The sequence below is a fragment of the Erinaceus europaeus genome, chromosome 17 (assembly GCF_950295315.1).
Source record: "Erinaceus europaeus chromosome 17, mEriEur2.1, whole genome shotgun sequence".
In the NCBI taxonomy this organism is placed as follows: domain Eukaryota; kingdom Metazoa; phylum Chordata; class Mammalia; order Eulipotyphla; family Erinaceidae; genus Erinaceus; species Erinaceus europaeus.
In genome coordinates this window covers 64312485-64331700 of record NC_080178.1, presented here as the reverse complement: position 1 = coordinate 64331700, position 19216 = coordinate 64312485, and the positions used below count along the sequence as shown (strand labels likewise).

The 19216-nt window shown below is 54.7% G+C and overlaps 1 protein-coding gene across 5 annotated transcripts in view; it reads right to left on the bottom strand.

Moving 5' to 3' along the window:
• Positions 1-19216, bottom strand: part of PDE2A (phosphodiesterase 2A) — a 102421-nt gene that overhangs the window by 20753 nt on the left and 62452 nt on the right. For all 5 annotated transcript variants that reach the window (XM_007527495.3, XM_060176889.1, XM_007527496.3 and 2 more), the window contains 4 exons: positions 14600-14689; positions 10182-10270; positions 2050-2159; positions 1230-1282 (listed from right to left, as the gene is read on the bottom strand). In XM_007527495.3, coding sequence (XP_007527557.2) covers positions 1230-1282; positions 2050-2159; positions 10182-10270; positions 14600-14689 — 342 coding nt within the window. The remainder of the gene's footprint in view (positions 1-1229; positions 1283-2049; positions 2160-10181; positions 10271-14599; positions 14690-19216) is intronic.

The window sequence follows — 19216 nt, the reverse complement described above, 5'->3', positions numbered from 1 at the left end:
TAAGTGATCTGACCTCCTAAACACACTCACACACACACACACACACACACACACACACACACACACACACACACACACACGGAGCCTGGAGTCCTGGGCCAGCCTGAGCACCATGTGACAAACAACTGTGCCAATACCTTTCACTTTAGTGGGGCTGCTTTCCTTCAGACCCATTGCTCACTGCCCACCACAGGGACATCTGTCACCTACAACCAGACTGTCCCTCCACCCCACCCTTGCACACATCGCCCCTAGCCCTGTCCTCTTTAAAGCCACCAGCTCGTACAGATTGGGACCAAGGGAGGGAGGTGGCAGGTTGAGAAGTCCATGCCAACTGTGGCTCCCTTCCCTGTGGGAACAGGAGCTGGGTGCGGGAGCAGCTTGTGGGAGAAACCAAGCAGGGTTGTTTCTCCCTCAACCCAGCAGATGGGGCACCCGGAGAGCAAGCCAAGCACCCCTTCCTCCCTCTTCTCCCCTCCTCCATCCCCCCACCACTGGCCGGCTGGCAGCTCTGGAAAGGTCAGGCGCCTCCAAAACCTTTAATTCTGCTTTAATGAGCTTGAGAGGAGTCCCAGGGCGCACCCAGACCCTCTCATTTATCTGTCTGCTCCCCAAGCCGGCGTCTTATTGAGGTAGCAGCCGTCTGGGCAGAAGCAGCTCCCCCTCCCAGTAACAATTTGGGAACAGATTCTGAACACCCACACCCTTATAGAGGAAGAGCGAACCTCCAGAGTCCCCCACCCTATGGACCTGCCATGGGGAAGCAGAGGTCAGAGGAGCCTGGGGTCCCCACAAATTCCCCTCAAGCTGTGCATCCCCCCCTTTCCCTCCATTGCCCTCCACCCCTCCTCCAGGGAGCCCACCCTGATGTTGGGTATCTATGTTAGTCTCTAACCTGGGTCTTCCTGGGCCTGGTTGCCTTTCTGGGGACCTCCTGTCCTGTGACCACCCCCATCTCTGACAGACTTCCCCATCTGCTTCAAGTAGCTCCCCACCTCACTCACTGGCCCCCAACTCACCCCGCAGGATGTGGGAAAGGAAGCAAGACCAGAGCCTGTGCTACAAGCCCCATGGGGGTGTTGTGGGTGCAGGTGGGGCTCAGACATCCCAGGGCAGACCCCAATCTGCCTCCACCAACCCCAGCCTGCTGCACACCACACCCCAGACTCCACCTACCACCCCTCAGCTTCTCCTCCCCCGCTGCACCCCACATCCACCCGCACTCTTACCACAATGACAGCTACAGCCGTGGCCTCCTTGTCCACCAGCGGGATGACCAGCACTGAGGGGAGAGGGCAGTGAGTCCTGTGGGGCCAGTGGTGCAGAGACCCAGGGAGGGAGATGCAGACACACACAGAGAGGCCCAGCAGACAGAGACATACAGAGACCCAGAGACCCCAAGAGAAGAGAGGGTCCTGGGGTAGTTACTAAAACAACCCCTGCATGGAAGGGGACACCCTCACTTGACAACTTTCTCATGATCCCTGGGAGGGGAGGAGGGGGCCGGTGAGGCTGAGCACTCTGGGTGTACAGATTGGGTCGCAGAAGTCCAGGAAAGGGGAAAGTGACTTGCCCAAGATCACACAGCAAGTCAGGGCTCCTGACTCCCAGTCCTGTGCACTTTCCACACCGAGACAGAGGACAGAGGACCTAGAGAGACTGAGACACGAGGCAGAGAGACATGGAGGACAGGAGGCAGGGCGAGAGATGGAATGATAGGGAGAGAAGGGCCACAGCTACTTTCCGGAGCCACAGGCACAAGCAGCATGTCACTGCTGCCTCTGGCCACCAAGCCCTGCCTGCGTTGGGCCCTCACCCCACCTCTTCGCAACACCCCTTCACATGGGTTCTGTTGTCCCCATTTCATGGCCCAGAAAACTGAGGCTCAGAAAGGTTAGTAGTGCAGTCCAGGGGGAATTAGATGGAAGGATTGCAAGAGACACAGAGGAAGAGAGGAAGGAGACAGGAAGAAGGTGGGTGGGAGACAGACGTGCTCTGGGGAGCAGGGCCCACAGCCCCTGCCTGCCCAGCTCAGCTCTCCTCCCTTACCTTGGGTGCCAGGAGCCAGGGGGGCCACCAGCCTGGCCAAGGGCTTCCCAGGGAGGTCCAAGGGGCCCAGTCCATTGCAGACCAGCCGCTTCCTGGACAGCACAGCCTCCCTGAAAAAAGGACATGACTCAGCTCTCAGCCCCCGAACAAGAGAAGCTCAGTTCTGACCTGCGGACACACACAGTCCTAGACCCCAAGTCCAGACACACAGAGACCCCAAGAGACAGACAGGGTCCTGGGGTAGTGACTAAAACTACCCCTGCATGGAAGGGGCCCCTCACTTGAAAACTTTCTCATGATTCCTGAGAGGGAAGGAGGGGGCCGGTGAGGCTGAGCACTGAGTTTACAGATTGGGCCATGGAAGTCCAGGAAGGGGAAGTGACTTGCCCAAGATCACACTTGACTGGCTGACGTGCAGCAGAGTGAGCGTAAAGATGGACTTGGGTATGATACAGCAAATCCTAACAAAGGGATATTTTAAAGTTAAACCAATTGCCAAATAATGTGATTATAACAATAACTACCTATTGTCTTCTTAAACCCTACTGTCTTCTTAAACTAAGACAGTAGGAACCTCCCACTTCCTCTATAGAGCCTATATTTCCCCCAGTCCTGGAACCTCTAGGGTGGGGCTCACTTTCCTGCATGCTTCTCTCAATTCATACCAAATAATATTGCATTTGCTGATCCCAACGTAATCAAACAACGAGTACCACCTCAGCATGCTTCACTTCAAAATGTGTCCAGAGACTTCAGGTGTGGAATGTCAACCCTTCACCCTCATTACTTGGGTGAGACCTTTCCTTTCATAGTATTCTCTAATTCCATTCCAGGAGGTTCACTTCCTAACAAAGTCCCAAAACCTAGATATAGACCAGGTCCCATAAGATAAAGCATATGTTCACATGTATCCATAAACTAGGGTAAAATATATACCTGAAAGCAAAAATACACAATAGTCTGTAGTGAGTCAGTATGAAGATCATAATGAAATAGAGTCTACTTAGACTTAGATACCCTCCTCACCTACTTCCTATTACAGTTCTCTCACTCACTCCAAAGATAACCTCATCAAAGCAAGGACTGCAAAAGCTGAATAAGGGCAAGAGACTGGCATACTTTAACGATGACTCTTTAGTCACTATCAGACCACCCCGTCAGCTGGGACCCTAGTTGGGGAGTCCTGAGATTCCCAAACAGACATGATGGGCCTAGACCTCAAATAAATCCCTCTCTCCATTGTTACTGGTCATTTCTATCAGGAACAGCACAATAGACCCCTTTGTGGGCCCCCATAGGACCTTGCCCTCAACTTGGATCAACAATGGTAGAGAATATTCCATCCTCTGAAGGGAGGCTGGACAACATACTCTATGCTACACCTGAGGAAGATGGGTTGATATTGGGGCAGCTTGGAATGTTCCTACTCATGACCAAAGAATGTGAGCTCAGATCTACAGGGATGCAGAGGTCACATAGGCTCCTAAGCTGAATATGGGCCCCAGATCACATCAAATCAATGGGGTTTACAGTCAACAATATTTATACACCTTTCCCATATTAGGGAGCTACTCTCTTCCCTGATCCAGCTTTCTGGTCCTTTTTCCAGCCATGACATCATCTCCCCAGACAATAACTTGGATCCACCTGCATATCAGATGTCAGGCTGGGGGGGGGGGAGAAAACAAACAAACAAGCAAACTAGTATAACCACAGGCCCTTTGGAATATAACTAAAATATGTCTACTAGCTATCTACAAAATGGAGCACCCCCCACCCCCAACACTTTATCTGCACTATTCCAGCCTTTAGGTCCATGATTGGTCAACAATTTGTTTGGTCAACAATTTGTTTGGTCAACAGTTTGGCTCTGTATGTTAACTCTCTTTTCAACCACCAGGTTCCAGATGCTAGCAGGATGCTGACATGATGGATTCCCTGGACAGACAACCCCACCAGTATGTCCTGGAGCTCTGCTTCCCCAGAGCCCTTCCCCACTAGGGAAAGAGAGAGGAGGCTGGAGTATTGATCGACCTGTTATCGCTCATGTTCAGTGGGGAAGCAATTACAAAAGCCAGACCTTCCACCTTCTGCACCCCACAATGACCTTGGGTCCATACTCCCAGAGGGGTAAAGAATAGGAAAGCTATCAGGGGAGGGGATGGGATACAGAGTTCTGGTGGTGGGAACTGTGTGGAGTTGTACCCCTCTTATCCTATGGTTTAGTCAATGTTTCCTTTTTATAAATAAAAAATTGAATAATAAAAAAAAAGATGGACTTGGGGACCCTAATCCCTGGTCAGAGGGGGAGGAAGGCAGGCTGGCTTCAGGCACCACGAGCTGGTGGTTCCAAGAAGAACCTTTGGAGGGACAAGTCCCCTTAGTCAGTAAGGAAAGAACTCAGAGCCACACTGCCTTGGTTGAGCCCAGCTGCAGCTACTGCTTGAACTTGGGCAAATTCTTCAGTCTCTCTGAGTCTCTGGGGAGAGCACAGAGTCACCACCAGCACCGTCAGAAACTGTCACAGCAGCTCCTGATGCCAGGCACAGAGCAGGATGGCAGAGATCACGGTCAAGGCTATGGCTGTGTCAAGGACTTTCAAGTCTAGGCACGATAGTAAGCCAAAGCTGAGCAGCGCTCTGGTAAAAATAGTCATAGTAATGCAATAAACAGAGAGAGTTTGCTGGACATTGCCCATGTGCCATACACAGCCCAGGCAGCTATACAGGCTGACTCAGGACTCCCCATGTCCCACTGACGTCATCATTTCTATCTTCCAGTGGAGAAATAAAGGTACCAAGAGGTTGAGAACCCACTCAGAGGTCTCATGATAACTATGTGGCAAGACCAGGATTTGAACCCAAGCACTTGGCACCAAAGCCCATACCCCTAACCACCAGACTAGAACCTTCCTAAAGACCCAGGGCAGGGACAGGGGTGGGGTGGGGGCTGGGGCAGTCAAAGAGGCAGTGGGTGGGGTGATGGAGGTCGAGGAGGGAGTGCCGAGCAGGGGAGGGGAGGACGGTGCAGGAAGGATGAGTTCCTCAGCCTTTACCGCACACACCACCATGCCCCCTCTTCCTGCTTAATTAAGCACCCAATTTTTTCACCAAATGTCACTCCCTGGTGATTAATTGCCCTGGGCTCCTCATTCCTCATGTTGCCGCCACTAATTGTGTTCATGGGCACTGACTAGACTAGATGAGACAGAAAAGAAGCATGTCTCTGTGGGTCTGTGTGCATGTGCTGGGACTCCAGTATGTGCAGTGCAAATTGGGGGCCCACAAGAGAGGCCCAGCAAAGGTCAGGTGAGGAAGAGAGCAGTGGTCAGCCTGCAAGTCTCCAGTCAGAGGGTCAGAGCAGTGGGACTCCAGTGTGAGAAGTCCAGGCCACATCTCCAGCATCTCCAGCAAGAGGGGCGCATCTCCAGCAAGGTTATGGGCAGTGTGAAATTTCCTGGTCCACTCCTGGCCCCTCAGTTCAGCTCAAGCCCCCTGTGCCCTATTCTGAACTCACCCACCGAGCCAGGTCTGGCTACCAGGTGAGCAGTGGCTCTGGTGATGCTGGCCCTGTGCTGTGTTTCACCCCAGGGATGCCTTCACCCCAGTTCCCTTCTCTCCCCAGCTGCCTGGGCTCCACTTGCCTGAGCTGCTGGCACCATGCCCTCCTGCCCCTCTCATGAGCTTCAGACCCTAGAAGATTCCTGGAGACCAGCCCTGGATGTCTCCAGGGTGTCCAAAGGTGTCACTTGCCCTCCACAACCCGCAAGTGGCCGTGCCAGCCACAGGTCCCTTGTGGCTCATCCACAAATTGTCCTAGCTCCTCCCTCTGGGTCATCTCCCTTCCAGTGGGTGAATCACCTCTCAGTAGCCCCTTTCCTGGCCAGCTCAGCTATGTCACCTCTTGCCCGAGCCTGCCTCCTGCCTCCATAGCTCTGCTATTGCAGGTCCTCCCCACTGGGGCCACTTCCACACCGAGGGCTGTGATGAGACCAGGAAACAGGAGTCCCGTGTTGTGAGGGGACAGCCAGGCACACTTGGGTGCAAGGGTGAGGACTGGGACAAAGTGAGGAAGGGCAGTCCCGGTGCCTGCAGGAGCAAATGGATTCGGGGGTCACGGAAGGCTTCCTGGAGGAGGAGATTTGTGAGGGACATGCAGAGGCTAAGGGGGCAGACAGGAAGGGAAGTGTTGGCAGAGGGAACTGCATGTATGAAGCTCAGAGGAGAGAAAGATGTGTGCCTTCTAGGAGGAGCACCTACTCGGGGCTGGGAGACAGGCTGGAGAGGCCAGGACCCTGGAGGCACCCAGGAGGAATTTGAGCAGAAAAACCAGAGGTCAGATGGGATCCAGGCTGTTGGTGCTGGCTGATGGGTAACAGTGGCCCCATTGGAGACCAGGGGACCAAAGTGAGGATCCCAGAGAGACCCAGTGGTCCCAGACAGCGGGGGAGAGGCAGGGCTGGGTGGGTCCCCTTGTCTGGGTCCAGAGCTCCCGCCAAGCACCAGGAGGCTCCTCATCCTCAGGAGTCCTGGGGGGGGGGAGGGATAGACCCCTGCTCTGCATCCTGCCCCACCCTACAGCCCTGGGAGGGATGTGACAAGAAGCCAGACTCACTTCACCCCCTTGGGATTCAGCCTTACCAGAACCGCTGTCCCCAAGCTACTAAGACACTCTAGACTATGCTTCTAGCACTGCCACTGCCTCCTCCTCTCGCCTCCTGCCTGCCCCTGCCAGGCTGAGCTGGCTGGTGGGAAACTCCATGCCCAGGGCCAGCTGTCCACGGGGAGGCTAATGACTCAGCAGGTGCCGGGGGTCACTGTGTCCCAGCACAAAGACAGATGGGCACAAAGGGGACGGACGGGCGTGGGCTTTATGGAGCTTCCGTCCCTTTGGCAACTGTTTACTTAGTGGATTGAGTAGAGGGAAAGGCACTCTGTCAGCAGAAGTCCCCCCCCACTTCTCTGAGCACCCCACTCTCAGCACTGCAGTCTCACTCTCTTGGGGGACAAATTAAGATCCGGGCCAGGTCCTGGACTCTTCCCCATGCCCCATCCCTGAGCATGTCAGGGGGTCACAGGACTCCTTGGGGTTGCGGTGGGTTCTGAGGAAGGAGGGTACTCTTCCCATGTGGCAGGGGGGGAGGAGCCTGCTCTGGCTGCGGTGGGGTGGGAGTGGGTGAGTGGGTGGGTGGCCCTCTTGCAGCTGGAAGGCCCCAGATTCTGCTCACTCAGCAGTGGGTAATCAGAGGCTTTAAGACTGCAGGAGACGCAGCAAGAAGACTGAATAGGTTTGGAGATGGGGAGGGGCACCAATGAAAGGATGGCCAAGCCCACCCCCACCCACCAGGAGACCCCAAGCCCAGGCAGCCTTCCAGGCTTCATTCCTGCCCAGTTCTTGGGCTGCTGTGCTCAACTTACTATCCTGGACTTCCCGAAGCCCTGCCCAGGCTGCTCCTCCAGACAGACCTACCACACTCCCACCAGGGAGGAGGCCAGAGTCCTCACTCTCTAGCCTGGGTCTGGGTCTTCCCTCAGGCAGGAGGCTAAGGAGCAGCTGGGGGTGCGGCGGCCTAGGGAGTGTCAGAGAGAGCAGGCCAAGTCCAGGGGGTGGGGCAGAGGCGGCTGGGGGGGGGGGAAGCCTGGCAGGGTCTCCTTGATCTCCCTAAGGCCCTTCACTCTGCCTCCACCCCCAGCCCATCCTCCCCCTGCCCCTTGGTCTTATCTGTCTTTATGGCCCACTCACTGGACACCTGCTGCTGTTTGCTAGCCGCTGGGCTTCCTGGAGCAGCATCCCCCCCCTTCCCTCCCCCTCCCCTCCCCCAGCCCCACCTCTCCCAGGCCTGGGGCAGAGTGGAGACCAGCACTGGAAGAACACAGCCCCAGGCAGAGAGCAAGGGAATTTACTTCTCCAGGACACTCTGTACATCATGTTGGACCATGAGGCCAGAGAACAACCAGCCACCACTGACTGCACTCCTACTGTGTGCTGGGCACAGCTTGGCACTTGTTGGCTCACCTGGCCACCATCCAGGCCCTTCTGTCACCTCCCCTTACAGGTGGAAGAGCAGGTTGGAGACAGAGACATGTGGGGCAGGGAAGGGACATGGCGCAGTAAGTGGGGGAAGGCAGGCGGGCGACTGGAGTGGCAGCAGCCTCCACCCGAGAGCTATACCTTCTTGCCGCAGCACTGCGCCATGCTCTACCTCTCATGAAGCCTCTCCTGTGCAGGTGCTCCCATGTGGTGGCCGGGAGTTCAAGGCCCAGGTCCCTGCACATGGTGAAGTGTGCTCTTCACCAGGTAGGCTGTCCTCAGACCCTGGAGCAGTCACTTTCACTGCTTTTCCGGGTGTCTTTTCCAAAGGCCTCACTGAGTCTGAAGGGGTGGGGAGTGGGGTGGGGTGGCGGAGCGTTACTGGAAGGGCTACAGAGCAGAGGATCAGAGGCCAGGACACCCCTGGAGGCCAGGGGAGCATTGGCTTAGTTGTCTGGGAGCCCAGCATCCTGATCGCTTTCCGATAGAGGAAGCACTGGATGGTATGAGTGCAGAGTAAGAAAAAAATAGAGCATTAGGGAGGGGCCCCTGACTCAGGGGAAAAGGGCCAGCACAGGATCCCCCTCTTAAGATTCTGAAGATCGAGGCTGAGGAGTGGCACATCTGGTTAACCAGGGTTCAAACCTCCAGTCCCCACCTGCAGGGGTGAAGCTGCATGAGTAGTGCCGCAGTGCTGCAGGTGTCTCTCTCTCTTCCTCCCTGTCTCCTCTTGATTTCTCTTTGTCCCATAAAATAAGAAAGGGGATAAGATGGAAAAAAATGGCCACTGGCAATGGGGGATTTATTGTGTAAGCACTGAGCACCAGTGATAACCCTGGTGGCAAAAATAAATAGATAAATAAATAAACAAAAGATTCTGAAGACTGCTAGCTTTCTCCTTCTCTCCTGCCCTCTTCCAGATGGGGTAGTGGAGGCCAGAGGAGGGTCTGGCAGGCTGGTTCTGGCGTGGAGCCATGATCCTGAGATGCTGGGGACAACCCCTGTTAGCACCCAGCCCCAAGGAGCCATAAGTGGAGGAACAGAACAGGAGGCCAGAGGGGATGACTCTGGGGTACTGGAGGGCACTGGGAAAAGCTAGGGGAGAGGCCAGACAGCATTCAGGCACCTGGGGTTCCCTATTCCAGTCAGTTTCTCAGCATCCAGCAGACTTCTCCCCAAGGCCGCCTGTGTGTGTGTGTGTGTGTGTGTGTGTGTGTGTCTCACAGCCTCAGTTGCTACTAAAAAGAAACACCTCTCGGACCCCTGAGCACGGACCACATGGTCTGCTGGGCAGGCCCCCAGTCCTAGCCCCAGTGGTGACCACTCAGCCTCTGCTCCTGACCTTGGTTCCCCACACAGGAGCTTGGGCTGAAGTGGCCATGCCCCAGAGCTGACCCGTCCTTAGACCAGCCCCACTCCTTTCACTGTGCCCTAACTGGCCAGGCGGCAGAAGGTGGTGCCCAGTTGGCTCTGTGGTGCCAGGCTCACATCAGCTTGCAAGTCTGGACTCAGGAGGTGTCAGGGAGCTGTGGACACTGAGCCCAGCTTCCTGCAGCATCAGCGATGCCTACGTTCTCTCACCAGGAACAGAAAGCCAGCCCTCCAGCCCCAGTGGAGGCAGGTCTCAACGCCTCACATGTGAGAGGCTTGTAATTCGGCCTCAGTGAGATAAGCACCACCACTGACTCCTTTTCACAGATGAAAAATGGTGGCAAGGGGGAGTGTGGAGAGGTGGAAGTGCAGCCCAGGGCTTCACCAACGAGCTGGGACTAGAGCCCAGGCAGCTGGCACTGGGCCCACAGCAGTTGGCTGCATCTGAGCAGACCCTCCCCTGGGCATGGCCAGTAGCTGAGACCCAAAAGTCTGATCCCCAGAACCTTCCATGCTGATCCCTGATCCCTCACACTGGAAATGCGGCAACAACAAAGAAAAGCCCTTGAGGAGAAGAGGTGACCATACACCCCCCCCACGCCACCTCACACACCAGCAGTTTCCCCTCTCTGTGTTGGGATCACTCCCCACGGGGCAGGGAGACCAAGGTCCTGGTTGGTGGGGAGGGCAGCCCAGTGGCCTTGGCAGGGGATGCGCAGAGGGGAGCTCACCAGACTTTCCCCTCCTGGGGAAGCTCATGCGGGGGGTCCTCACACACCAGCCGGGCTGCTCCATCCAGCAGGTAGGTGTAGACAGTCTCCTAGGACACAAGGTTCTGTGAGCGCCTCAGGGAGTGGGTGGGGTGGGGTGGGGTGGGGTGGGGCAGGCCCAGCTGCCTGGCCCGGCCAAGCCCCTGTGTGGACAAGGAGACCAGGTGACAGGCCCCCAGAAGGAGGCTTGGGCCTCTCTCTGTCTTTACCCCCCCCCCCATGAGTCTGATGGCACCTCACTGAAGCCCTTGGAAAGGGCTCTGGGCAGGCAGTGTTCCATATTCGCATCAGCTGTCCTTACCCCACACCCAAATCCAAAGTGATGGAGAGGTTTGGGAAATACAGACAAATAATCAAAACTAAGCATCCACTCTGTTCTGTAGTGAAGGAGGAGCTCAATCTCCCCTCTGCCCCCTCCCCCTCCAGGTTTCCTTCCTAATGTGAGGGGGGCGGTGGGCAGGATGGGCAGGGACAGCTCAACAAGAAACCACACTCAAGCCTGGAGGGCTTCCTGGAGGAAGTGATCTTAAAATTGTAGCTGGATGGGGAGAAAGACACATCCAGAGATCAGACAGGGTACAGAAGAAAGACTTCTGGGCAGAGTGGCAGGTATATGCACAGGACACTTTAGGGCCCTGACAGAGGAGGCAGGGGCTCAGGATGTAGGCGTGGGATCTGCAGGGGCTGAGCAGCAGGGGCCTGTGAGCTGGAGGAAGACCAGGACAGCAGCTGGGAGACTAGTGGGTTTGTATTTTTGGAATGATGCCTCCCCAGAATGAGATGAAAACCCTGTGTGAAGCTTTCCAGGCTCCACTAGCAGCCCTGGCTCTCCAGGGTCTGTGCAGCCTCTGCCCCAGGCCACAACCGCACAAAGAGCCACCCAGGACTGGAAGCTGACCCATTCACCCTGTGTGACTGAGGGGAGCCTGGGTCTCTGAGGGGCTCACCCATATGCCCAGCTAAGGAGCCCGCAGGACGATGCCTTCTCAGCAGGAGGGTGGAGGACTCTCCTCTGCTGAGGGCATCAGGGAGGGCTTCTGGAGGAGGTGACAGAGAAGCTGGGACTGAAGGTCCAGAAAGTGCAGAATCCCTAGCAGAAGCAGTGGCTGTTGATCTGCTGGGGTTGATGCCTCCTCCACTAAGCGCCAGCCTCTCCCAACCCCAAGGAATACCCCAGCCCCATTTCCAGTCTGGGAACCAGAGGCCCTGAAGGCAGTGAGGGGCTGACACAGGCAAGGCCTGGAGCCCCTCTACCAAGTGATGCTGAGACAGGGTTCGGGGGTAAACAAATCAGTGGGAAGAAGCCCACTGGCTCCTTGCCTATACCCAGCCTCCCCCACACCTCCCGCCACCCCTTTGGGCAACTTAGTGATTTGACCTGAGTGATTTGACCAGATAGGACTAAGAGCCCCCCCCCCACTTCCCTGCCACCCAGTACCCAGGGTCTTATTTTCAGGTCCTGGCAGAGAATACGGGCAGGGAGGCAGGACAGAGCCCCACTTCCGGACGGATGTCCTTCTGCCTCCCACCCCCTGGCTCTCAGCCCTCGGGTTAAAATTAGCCAAGCCTGTCGGAGGGGAGGAGGGAGCCGCTTCAGACCAGGCAGCACCATCTGCATTTGGGGGGGGCGCCTGCCACAATGGGTGCTGATGAGGGAGCCAGGTGCTAGCGGTTCTCCCCCAGCTCCCCATCATTCCAGAGAAGACCCCCTCCCCCCACCTCCCTGCTTCTCCCTGGGGACAGAGGAGATGCCCTGCTCCCCACCCTTCTTGGGGGGAATGTGGTTGCTGAGCATGCTTGCAATTGTGTCAGGGATCCCCAAAGTCAGGGCTGCCCTAGCTCATGCAGGTTTCCGGGGTGGGCCAAAGACTTCTGCCCCCCCCACCCCAGGAATACAGCCCCCCTGGACCCCAGCTGTGGAACTAGCCCCCCACTCTGGGGACACGGTGAAGCCGACACAGGCCTTCAGGCTGGCATACTGCCCAGCAAGACTTTGCCCACCTCCCGGGGCAGTCTCCAAGGGGTGGGGGCAGCGTCACACAAGCCTCCCTGTCCCCTTTCCAGATGTGCCTCTGCCCCAGGCCAGATGTTGCCTGGGTCCCATCCTGATCCTGGAGGGTTTATTTTTGGGTGCCAACACACCACCCACTTCCTACCAATTTCACGCTCAATAAAGCTCACTCATTAGCCCTCCTCCTGGGCGCTGAACTTTGAGGAGGTTTCAAGCAGGCAGAGCTAAGGAGAGGAAACGGGGTGCAGAGGCACCCAGCCCCATTGCTCCCCTCCCCCAACCCCGCACGCTGTGTGACCTTGGGCAGAAGTACCCTCCCTCCCTCTCTGGACCTTCGGTGGTTCATCCGTCAAGTGGATTCAGATACAGTGGGCTCTTGGGAGGCGGGCACATCGTGGGGCAGAATGTGCCACTGGCTGGTGTGTGGTGTGTGAGATGTGCCAGCGTGTGGCACTCAGTTCCAGGCATCCAGGCATCTTTTATTTAACATTAATTTCAGCTTGTCATTAAAGAGAGAAAGAGGGGGGGGGAGAGAGAGAAAGAGAGGGAGAGAGAGAAAGAGAGGGAGAGAGAGAGAGAGATTGATTGTATTGCACCAAAGCAAAGGACTCTGGGGAAGGAGGGAAAGGGACAAGATAAAGGGACATTGGTGTCTTGATGTGTCTCCTTAGACAGCAAAGGGAGATAAGCAGCTTGTGCCTATGTGTTAAAGGCTGTGCTGTAAACCATTACCCCCCCAACCAAAATTTAAAAAATTATTTGTATATTCAAGGGCCAGGAAGACAGCTCAGCAGGACAGTGCAGGACTGGATACCCCAGAGCCCAAGGCTGATCCAGGCTGAATGGGGCTCTGCTCCCTTCTTTCTTTTTTTTTTTTTTTAAAGAACGGAAGTCTTTTTTTTTATATTTATTTATTCCCTTTTGTTGCCCTTGTTGTTTTATTGTTGTAGTTATTATTGTTGTTGTCGTTGTTGGATAGGACAGAGAGAAAAGGAGAGAGGAGGGGAAGACAGAGAGGAGGAGAGAAAGACAGACACCTGCAGACCTGCTTCACCGCCTGTGAAGCGAGTCCCCTGCAGGTGGGGATCCGGGGTTGGAACCAGGATCCTTATGCCAGTCCTTGTGCTTTGTGCCACCTGCCCTTAGCCCGCTGCTCTGCTCCCTTCTTTTCTCTCTCTCAGAAAAACAAATACATCTCTGAGGCCCAGCAGTGGTGCACTCAGCTGAGCATGTGTGTTACCAAGTGCAAAGTAACAAGTTCAAGCCCCTGGTCCCCTCCTGCAGGGGGAAGCTTCACAAGCAGTGAAGCAGTACTACACGTGTGTGTGTGTGTGTGTGTGTGTGTGTCTGTCTGTCTGTCTGTCTATCTTCCCCTCTCAGTTTCTCTCTATCCGATAAAAAATAAATGAATAAATAAATAAATAAATAAATAAATAAATGAAAAGCAAAGACCACTGGGAGCAATGGATTCATTGTGCAGACACCAAGCCCCAGCAATAACCTTGGTAGAAGCAAAACATTTAAAAAGTCTTTAAAGATATATATGTCAGACGAGACAGAGAGACCAGAGTACCTCTCTGACATAAGGTGCTGAGTCCCAAACCTGGAACCCAGTCCTGCAAGTCCTGTGCTCTACCAACTGAGCTGCCTCCCCTTAGGCTGGTCAGACCCCTGTCTAGAACAGCCTCTCTCTCCCTCACCTCTCCCCCCGCCTCAAGATTTCATTTATTCATTAAGAATGATAGGTGAGGAGAGAGAAAGAACCAGACATCACTCTGGTCCATGTGCTGCTGGGGACTGAACTTGGGACCTCATGCTTGAGAGTCCAGTGCTTTACACACTGTGCCACCTCCCAGGTCACTCCAGGACAGTGTCTCCAGCCCTTTGGCTAAAGCCTGAGTCACTAGAGTCAGGGTGGGAAGTGGCCTGGGCAGGCAAAGCAGGGAATGCCCTCCCCATCTGGGCTCAGGGTCCTGGTCCCCCCACCCCCGGCCCTTGTCCTGCCACCCAGCCCCAGGCCCCTCCCCATACCCCAAATGCTGGCACCAGGGAGCTTCTCCTGTACCCCACCCCCACCCTGAAGCCCCTGGCTGCCATGCTGGGAGAGCCCTCTGTCTGCCTGTGAGACCTGGTCATCCTGTAAGGTTTGAGGCCCCTCCTGACTCACACATCCTGGGGTTTCTAGGCTAGTTCTTTGGGGGCTCAGCTGAAGTCCTCCTCTTCCTGGAAGCCCTCTCAGAAGATGCACTCACACTCTTTACTTCCTCCAAGAGACTCCCCTGGGCAGGGTCCCCGTGTGAGGGACAGCACTGACAGGGACAAAAGTTTGGGGGGGCTGGTGAGAGGGGATGTGGGGCAAGGCACCTACCACTTTGGGGAGCACAGCTGAGAGGGCCTCCTTGATGGCTTGCTGCAGGCCTGAAGCATCGATGGCAGCGCCCAGGCTCAGCAGGGCATCCTGAAAGAGAGGAGAGGATGTGACGATGGCAGCAGGGTTGGGCAGTCTGATCCACAGCGCTGTACCCCAACACATAGAGTCTGGAGCTCAGGTGCCACACCCAAGGACCCTAGGACCCAGGACCCCAGAATGCAACTTGTCTTCAGGCCTTGGAGTGTTCGAGTCCCCTCTGACAGTTGGGGAAACTAAGGCTCAGAGAAAGGTCGAGGTCTCACACAAACTAGACCCCAGGTCTCTTGTCCGTTATTTATTTTATCAGTTAAAAAACATATATATAGGAGTTGGGTGGTAGTGCAGTGGACTAAGCGCAGGTGGCACGAAGCGCAAGGACCAGCGTAAGGATCCCAGTTCGAGCCCCTGTCTCCCCACCTGCAGGGGAGTCGCTTTACAGGCAGAGAAGCAGGTCTGCAGGTGTCTATCTTTCTCTCCCCCTCTCTGTCTTCCCCTCCTCTCTCCATTTCTTTCTGTCCTATCCAACAATGACAACATCAATAACAGCAACAATAATAACTACAACAACAATAAAAACAAGGACAACAAAAAGGAAATAAATAAATAAATATAAACAAACTCTAAAACACATGCATATATATATATATATACATATATACATATACATATATATATATATATATGAAAAAGACACAGAGAAAATGAGAGTGGAGGGAGAGATAGAGAGGGACAAAGAAAGAGAGACACCTGCAGCACTGCTTCACTGCTCATGAGGCTTCCCTCCTGCAGGTGGGGACTAGGGGTTTGAATCCCAGCCCTTGCACATTGTAATGTCCGTGCTTAACTAGGTGTGCCACTGCCCTGCCTCTCCCTTGTCCTTTAGTGAAGGACAGTAAGAGGGAATCTCATGGGGTGGAGGGAAATAGCATAGTGTTGATGCAAGACTTTCACACCTGAGACTCCAAGGCCCCAGGTTCAATCCTTGGCATCATAACTGATTAAAAAATTAAAACAAGTGGTGCAACCAGTATAGCACACAAGTTCCATGTGAGAAGAACTGGGTTCAAGTCCCTAGTTCCCACCTGCAGGGGTCGGAGGGAGCACCACAAGCCTTGGGGACAGGCTGCAAGTGCCTTGCTTTCTTCTCCTCTCTCTCCTCATTTCACTCTGATTCTGTAATAATTAAAAATAAATAAAATTAAGAACCTATCTTGTAAAAAAATCAAATAAATAAAAGGGAGAGAAGAGAAGAGAGTTAAGTACATTAAAGAAAGTGAAACAAGGGGCGGGGATAGATAGCATAATGGTTATGCAAAGAGATTCTCCTGTCTGAGGCTTTGGAGTCCCAGGTTCAATCCCTTGCACCACCATAAGCCAGAGCTGAGCAGTGCTCTGGTTAAAAAAAAAAAAAAAGACAAAGAAAGTGAAAGAAAGGGTGACCCCTATCCCCAGCAGGAGTTCCAAAGGATTCATTAGCCCCACAGGCCCTGGTCACAGCACTGCTGTTAGTCTCACAGGTGGGGGAGCCGAACTGCTGGAAGCAGAAAGGAATGCCAGGTCCCAGGCACAGAGCAGAGGGGACTCTGCTGGACATCTCTGGCTCTGGACCCTGCACTCTCCGTGGAGGCTAAGGTCTGGCCAGTCTCATTTCCCATCCCGGTGCTGAGTTGACCCGGAGCAGTGGAGCCTCAGGGCACCTGAACCCACATGGTGGGACTTGGTGGGGCTGGGCCTGGCAGCCTTGACTGCCGCCCAGCTCCTGTCCTTGGAGAGCCGGAACACAGAGGACAGAGGCCCTGCCTCTAGCAAGGTTAACTTAGCCAGAGCTGCGGGAATCAAAGAGAAAGGTAACGGAACAGGGGAGCCAGGGCCAAGGCAGCTGCGTGACTCATCCCAGTCACACGGTCGAGTCCTTTCTGATGTCCTCCCTGTGGATCGCTGCATCTGTGCTCCTGGAGCCAAATGATAAAGGGGAGGATGAAAGAGACAAGACTGATATGAGGGTCTTAGTGAACCGCAGGCTCAACACGAGCCCTTAGTGTAAGTGCAGCTAATCAACAAGTGAGTGTCCCACTTCCACAAGCTGCCGAGAGCATGGCATCCAGGAAGGGATGAAGCACAGGGTGAGGAGGGACCTGCCATGACTCAGACTGGAGACCCTGCCAGCCCACCTGAATCAATGCAGCCCCAGTGGCTTTGTCTCTGACCCTCTCCCTCACAGGCCCTCCTGGGCAGGAGACTGAATTCTGCAGCCTCAGGGATGGCTGGAAGTGCCTTAGGACTTCCCCCCACCCCCAGGCTGTGCTTGGCTCAGCGAAGTAAAGGCCCTTCTGTTCTGCCAGGTAGAGTCATGAGGAGTGTTGGAGCGAGCTCCCCAGCCCCAAGTGTGCAGAAGGGGCTTGTTCAGAGGGACTGTGGTGCTGGGGTCTAACTCAGGCTTTCACTGCAGATGTCATCCTGCATCTTCTTAGCTTTAGCTTCCTTCCTGACCCCAAGCCCACCCAGCCCTGTGTCTGCGAGTGGGGCAGCAGAGGTTTCCTTGACAAAGCTTCCACAGCCCCCAGCCCCCTGATGAAGCGGCTGTCTCCAAGCACTGTAGTCCCAAACCAGAGGACTGTGTTCTCATCCTCAGGACCATCCCCCTCAGCAAAGTTCATGCCCAGCCATGGACTCCCTCCCTCACAGAAAACCCCCTGCCTTCAGACACCACTGAGACACACACAGGTGCAGATTGCAGCCACTTCCAGGGCATGAGTGGCAGCTGCCCAGAGGCCTCTGCACACACCGCCCAGGCCTTTCTGGAGCTCTGCATGTTCCAGAGGGGGAGCTGGAGCCCCCAGTAATCCCCAGGGTCTGCATGGCCTCTCACACTGGGACTTCCAGGGCAGGCCCAGAGCCAGTGCTGGCCTAAGGGTTCTCCTGCCTAAGAATAGGCCCAGGGTGGGGGTCAGGGGGACAAGCCAAGCCCCAAGGAGCTCCGCCCCCATGGAGGTGTGTGCTATGGCAGTGGGGGGGGGTGCAAACAGGTTCTCATGCCTGAGGCTCCTAAATCCCAGGTTCAATCCCCCGCACCACCATAAGCCAGAGCTGAGCAGTGCTCTGGTGTTTCTCTGTGTGTGTGTCTCTCTCTGAATCTCTCTCAAAAATAAAATAAATTTAAAAAATAAAAAAAAAAGAAGTTGTATTCCAGCTGGGGACAGTGCAGAACCAAGCTCATACCCCCAGTCTCAGGCTCTTCGGCCCCTGTCCAGCTCCTGCTCTGAATCAGACCCCTGCCCCTGGGGAGGGGGAGCAAGAGAAGGGAGCCTGTCCTTGTTCCAACTACATTACCTGTCCTTTCCTGGGATTGGGAGAGCTCTGGCCTGTCCTTTACAAAAATTGGTGGTGTCTGTCTGCTCTTTGCTCTGATTGGCCAGTTTTCTCTGATTTCAGGCAAAAGGCAGGCTAATGGTGGTAAGGGGGAACTAGCAATGGAGCTGTGAGGACAGTAGGATCAGGAATGGGACTTCATCTCCTTAACCAGAGACATGAGCAAAGCAGCCCAGGATTCTCTGTGGCTTCCTTCATTCTTCCCCAAGGTTGGGGCTGGGGGTGCAGGAGCTGCAGCTCAGAAGGGCTGGAGTGGCTTTACCACACCCTGCTCCCAGAGGGCCCCCAGCCCCGCTACAGCCCACCTCTTCCCTGAGTCTCCCCAGATCTCTAGGCAGATTCATTGCATTGGCTGACTCTGCTCCCATTTCCACACCCCAGAGGTGGCAGCTCAGGGAGAAGAGTCACCAGGTGCAGCTACAAATGGACAGACAGGGGGGCTGTGGCTTAGTCAAAGGCTGGAGCCTCAGGAATGGTACATGGAAGAGAGCAGCCATTCCTCTCCTAGACATCAATCCAAAGAACACAGAACACTCATCAGAAAAGATCTGTGCATGGCGGCGCCATTGGTAATAGACACTTGGAAATGAGCCAAGTGGCCAACAACAGACGAGTGGCTAAGGAAGCTGTGGTACAGACACACAATGGAATACTACACAACTGTGAGAAACACTGATGCACTCTCATTTGCAACGACATGGATGGCTCTAGAGGGGATCATGCTGAGCGAGCTAAGCCGGAAGGATGAGTGCTGGATGATCGCCCTCACAGATGGGCTCTGAGAAACAAAGCAAAGAATGATACGGAGTGAGTCCTCGATGGGCCACATATAGTCTGCCACAGCAGCTTTGAAGACCACTCAGAGGAGTCTGCGGACATGAGTCCATGTGGTGGAACAGGATGACGGGCTAGGTGTACTGACACCTACCTTGGGAGAATATGGAAATGCGCCCTCCTGACATAACAACCTATAAATCAACAGTCCTTCAATAAAGTGATACTGGAGTTAGAAAGAAAAAGGAGGCAAGAACCCCCACACCTATGGACACGTAATCTTTGACAAAGGTGCCCAGACTATTCAATGGGGAAAGCAGAGTCTCTTCAACAAATGGTGTTGGAAACAATGGGTTGAAACATGCAGAAGAATGAAACTGAACCACTATATTTCACCAAATACAAAAGTAAATTCCAAGTGGATCAAGGACT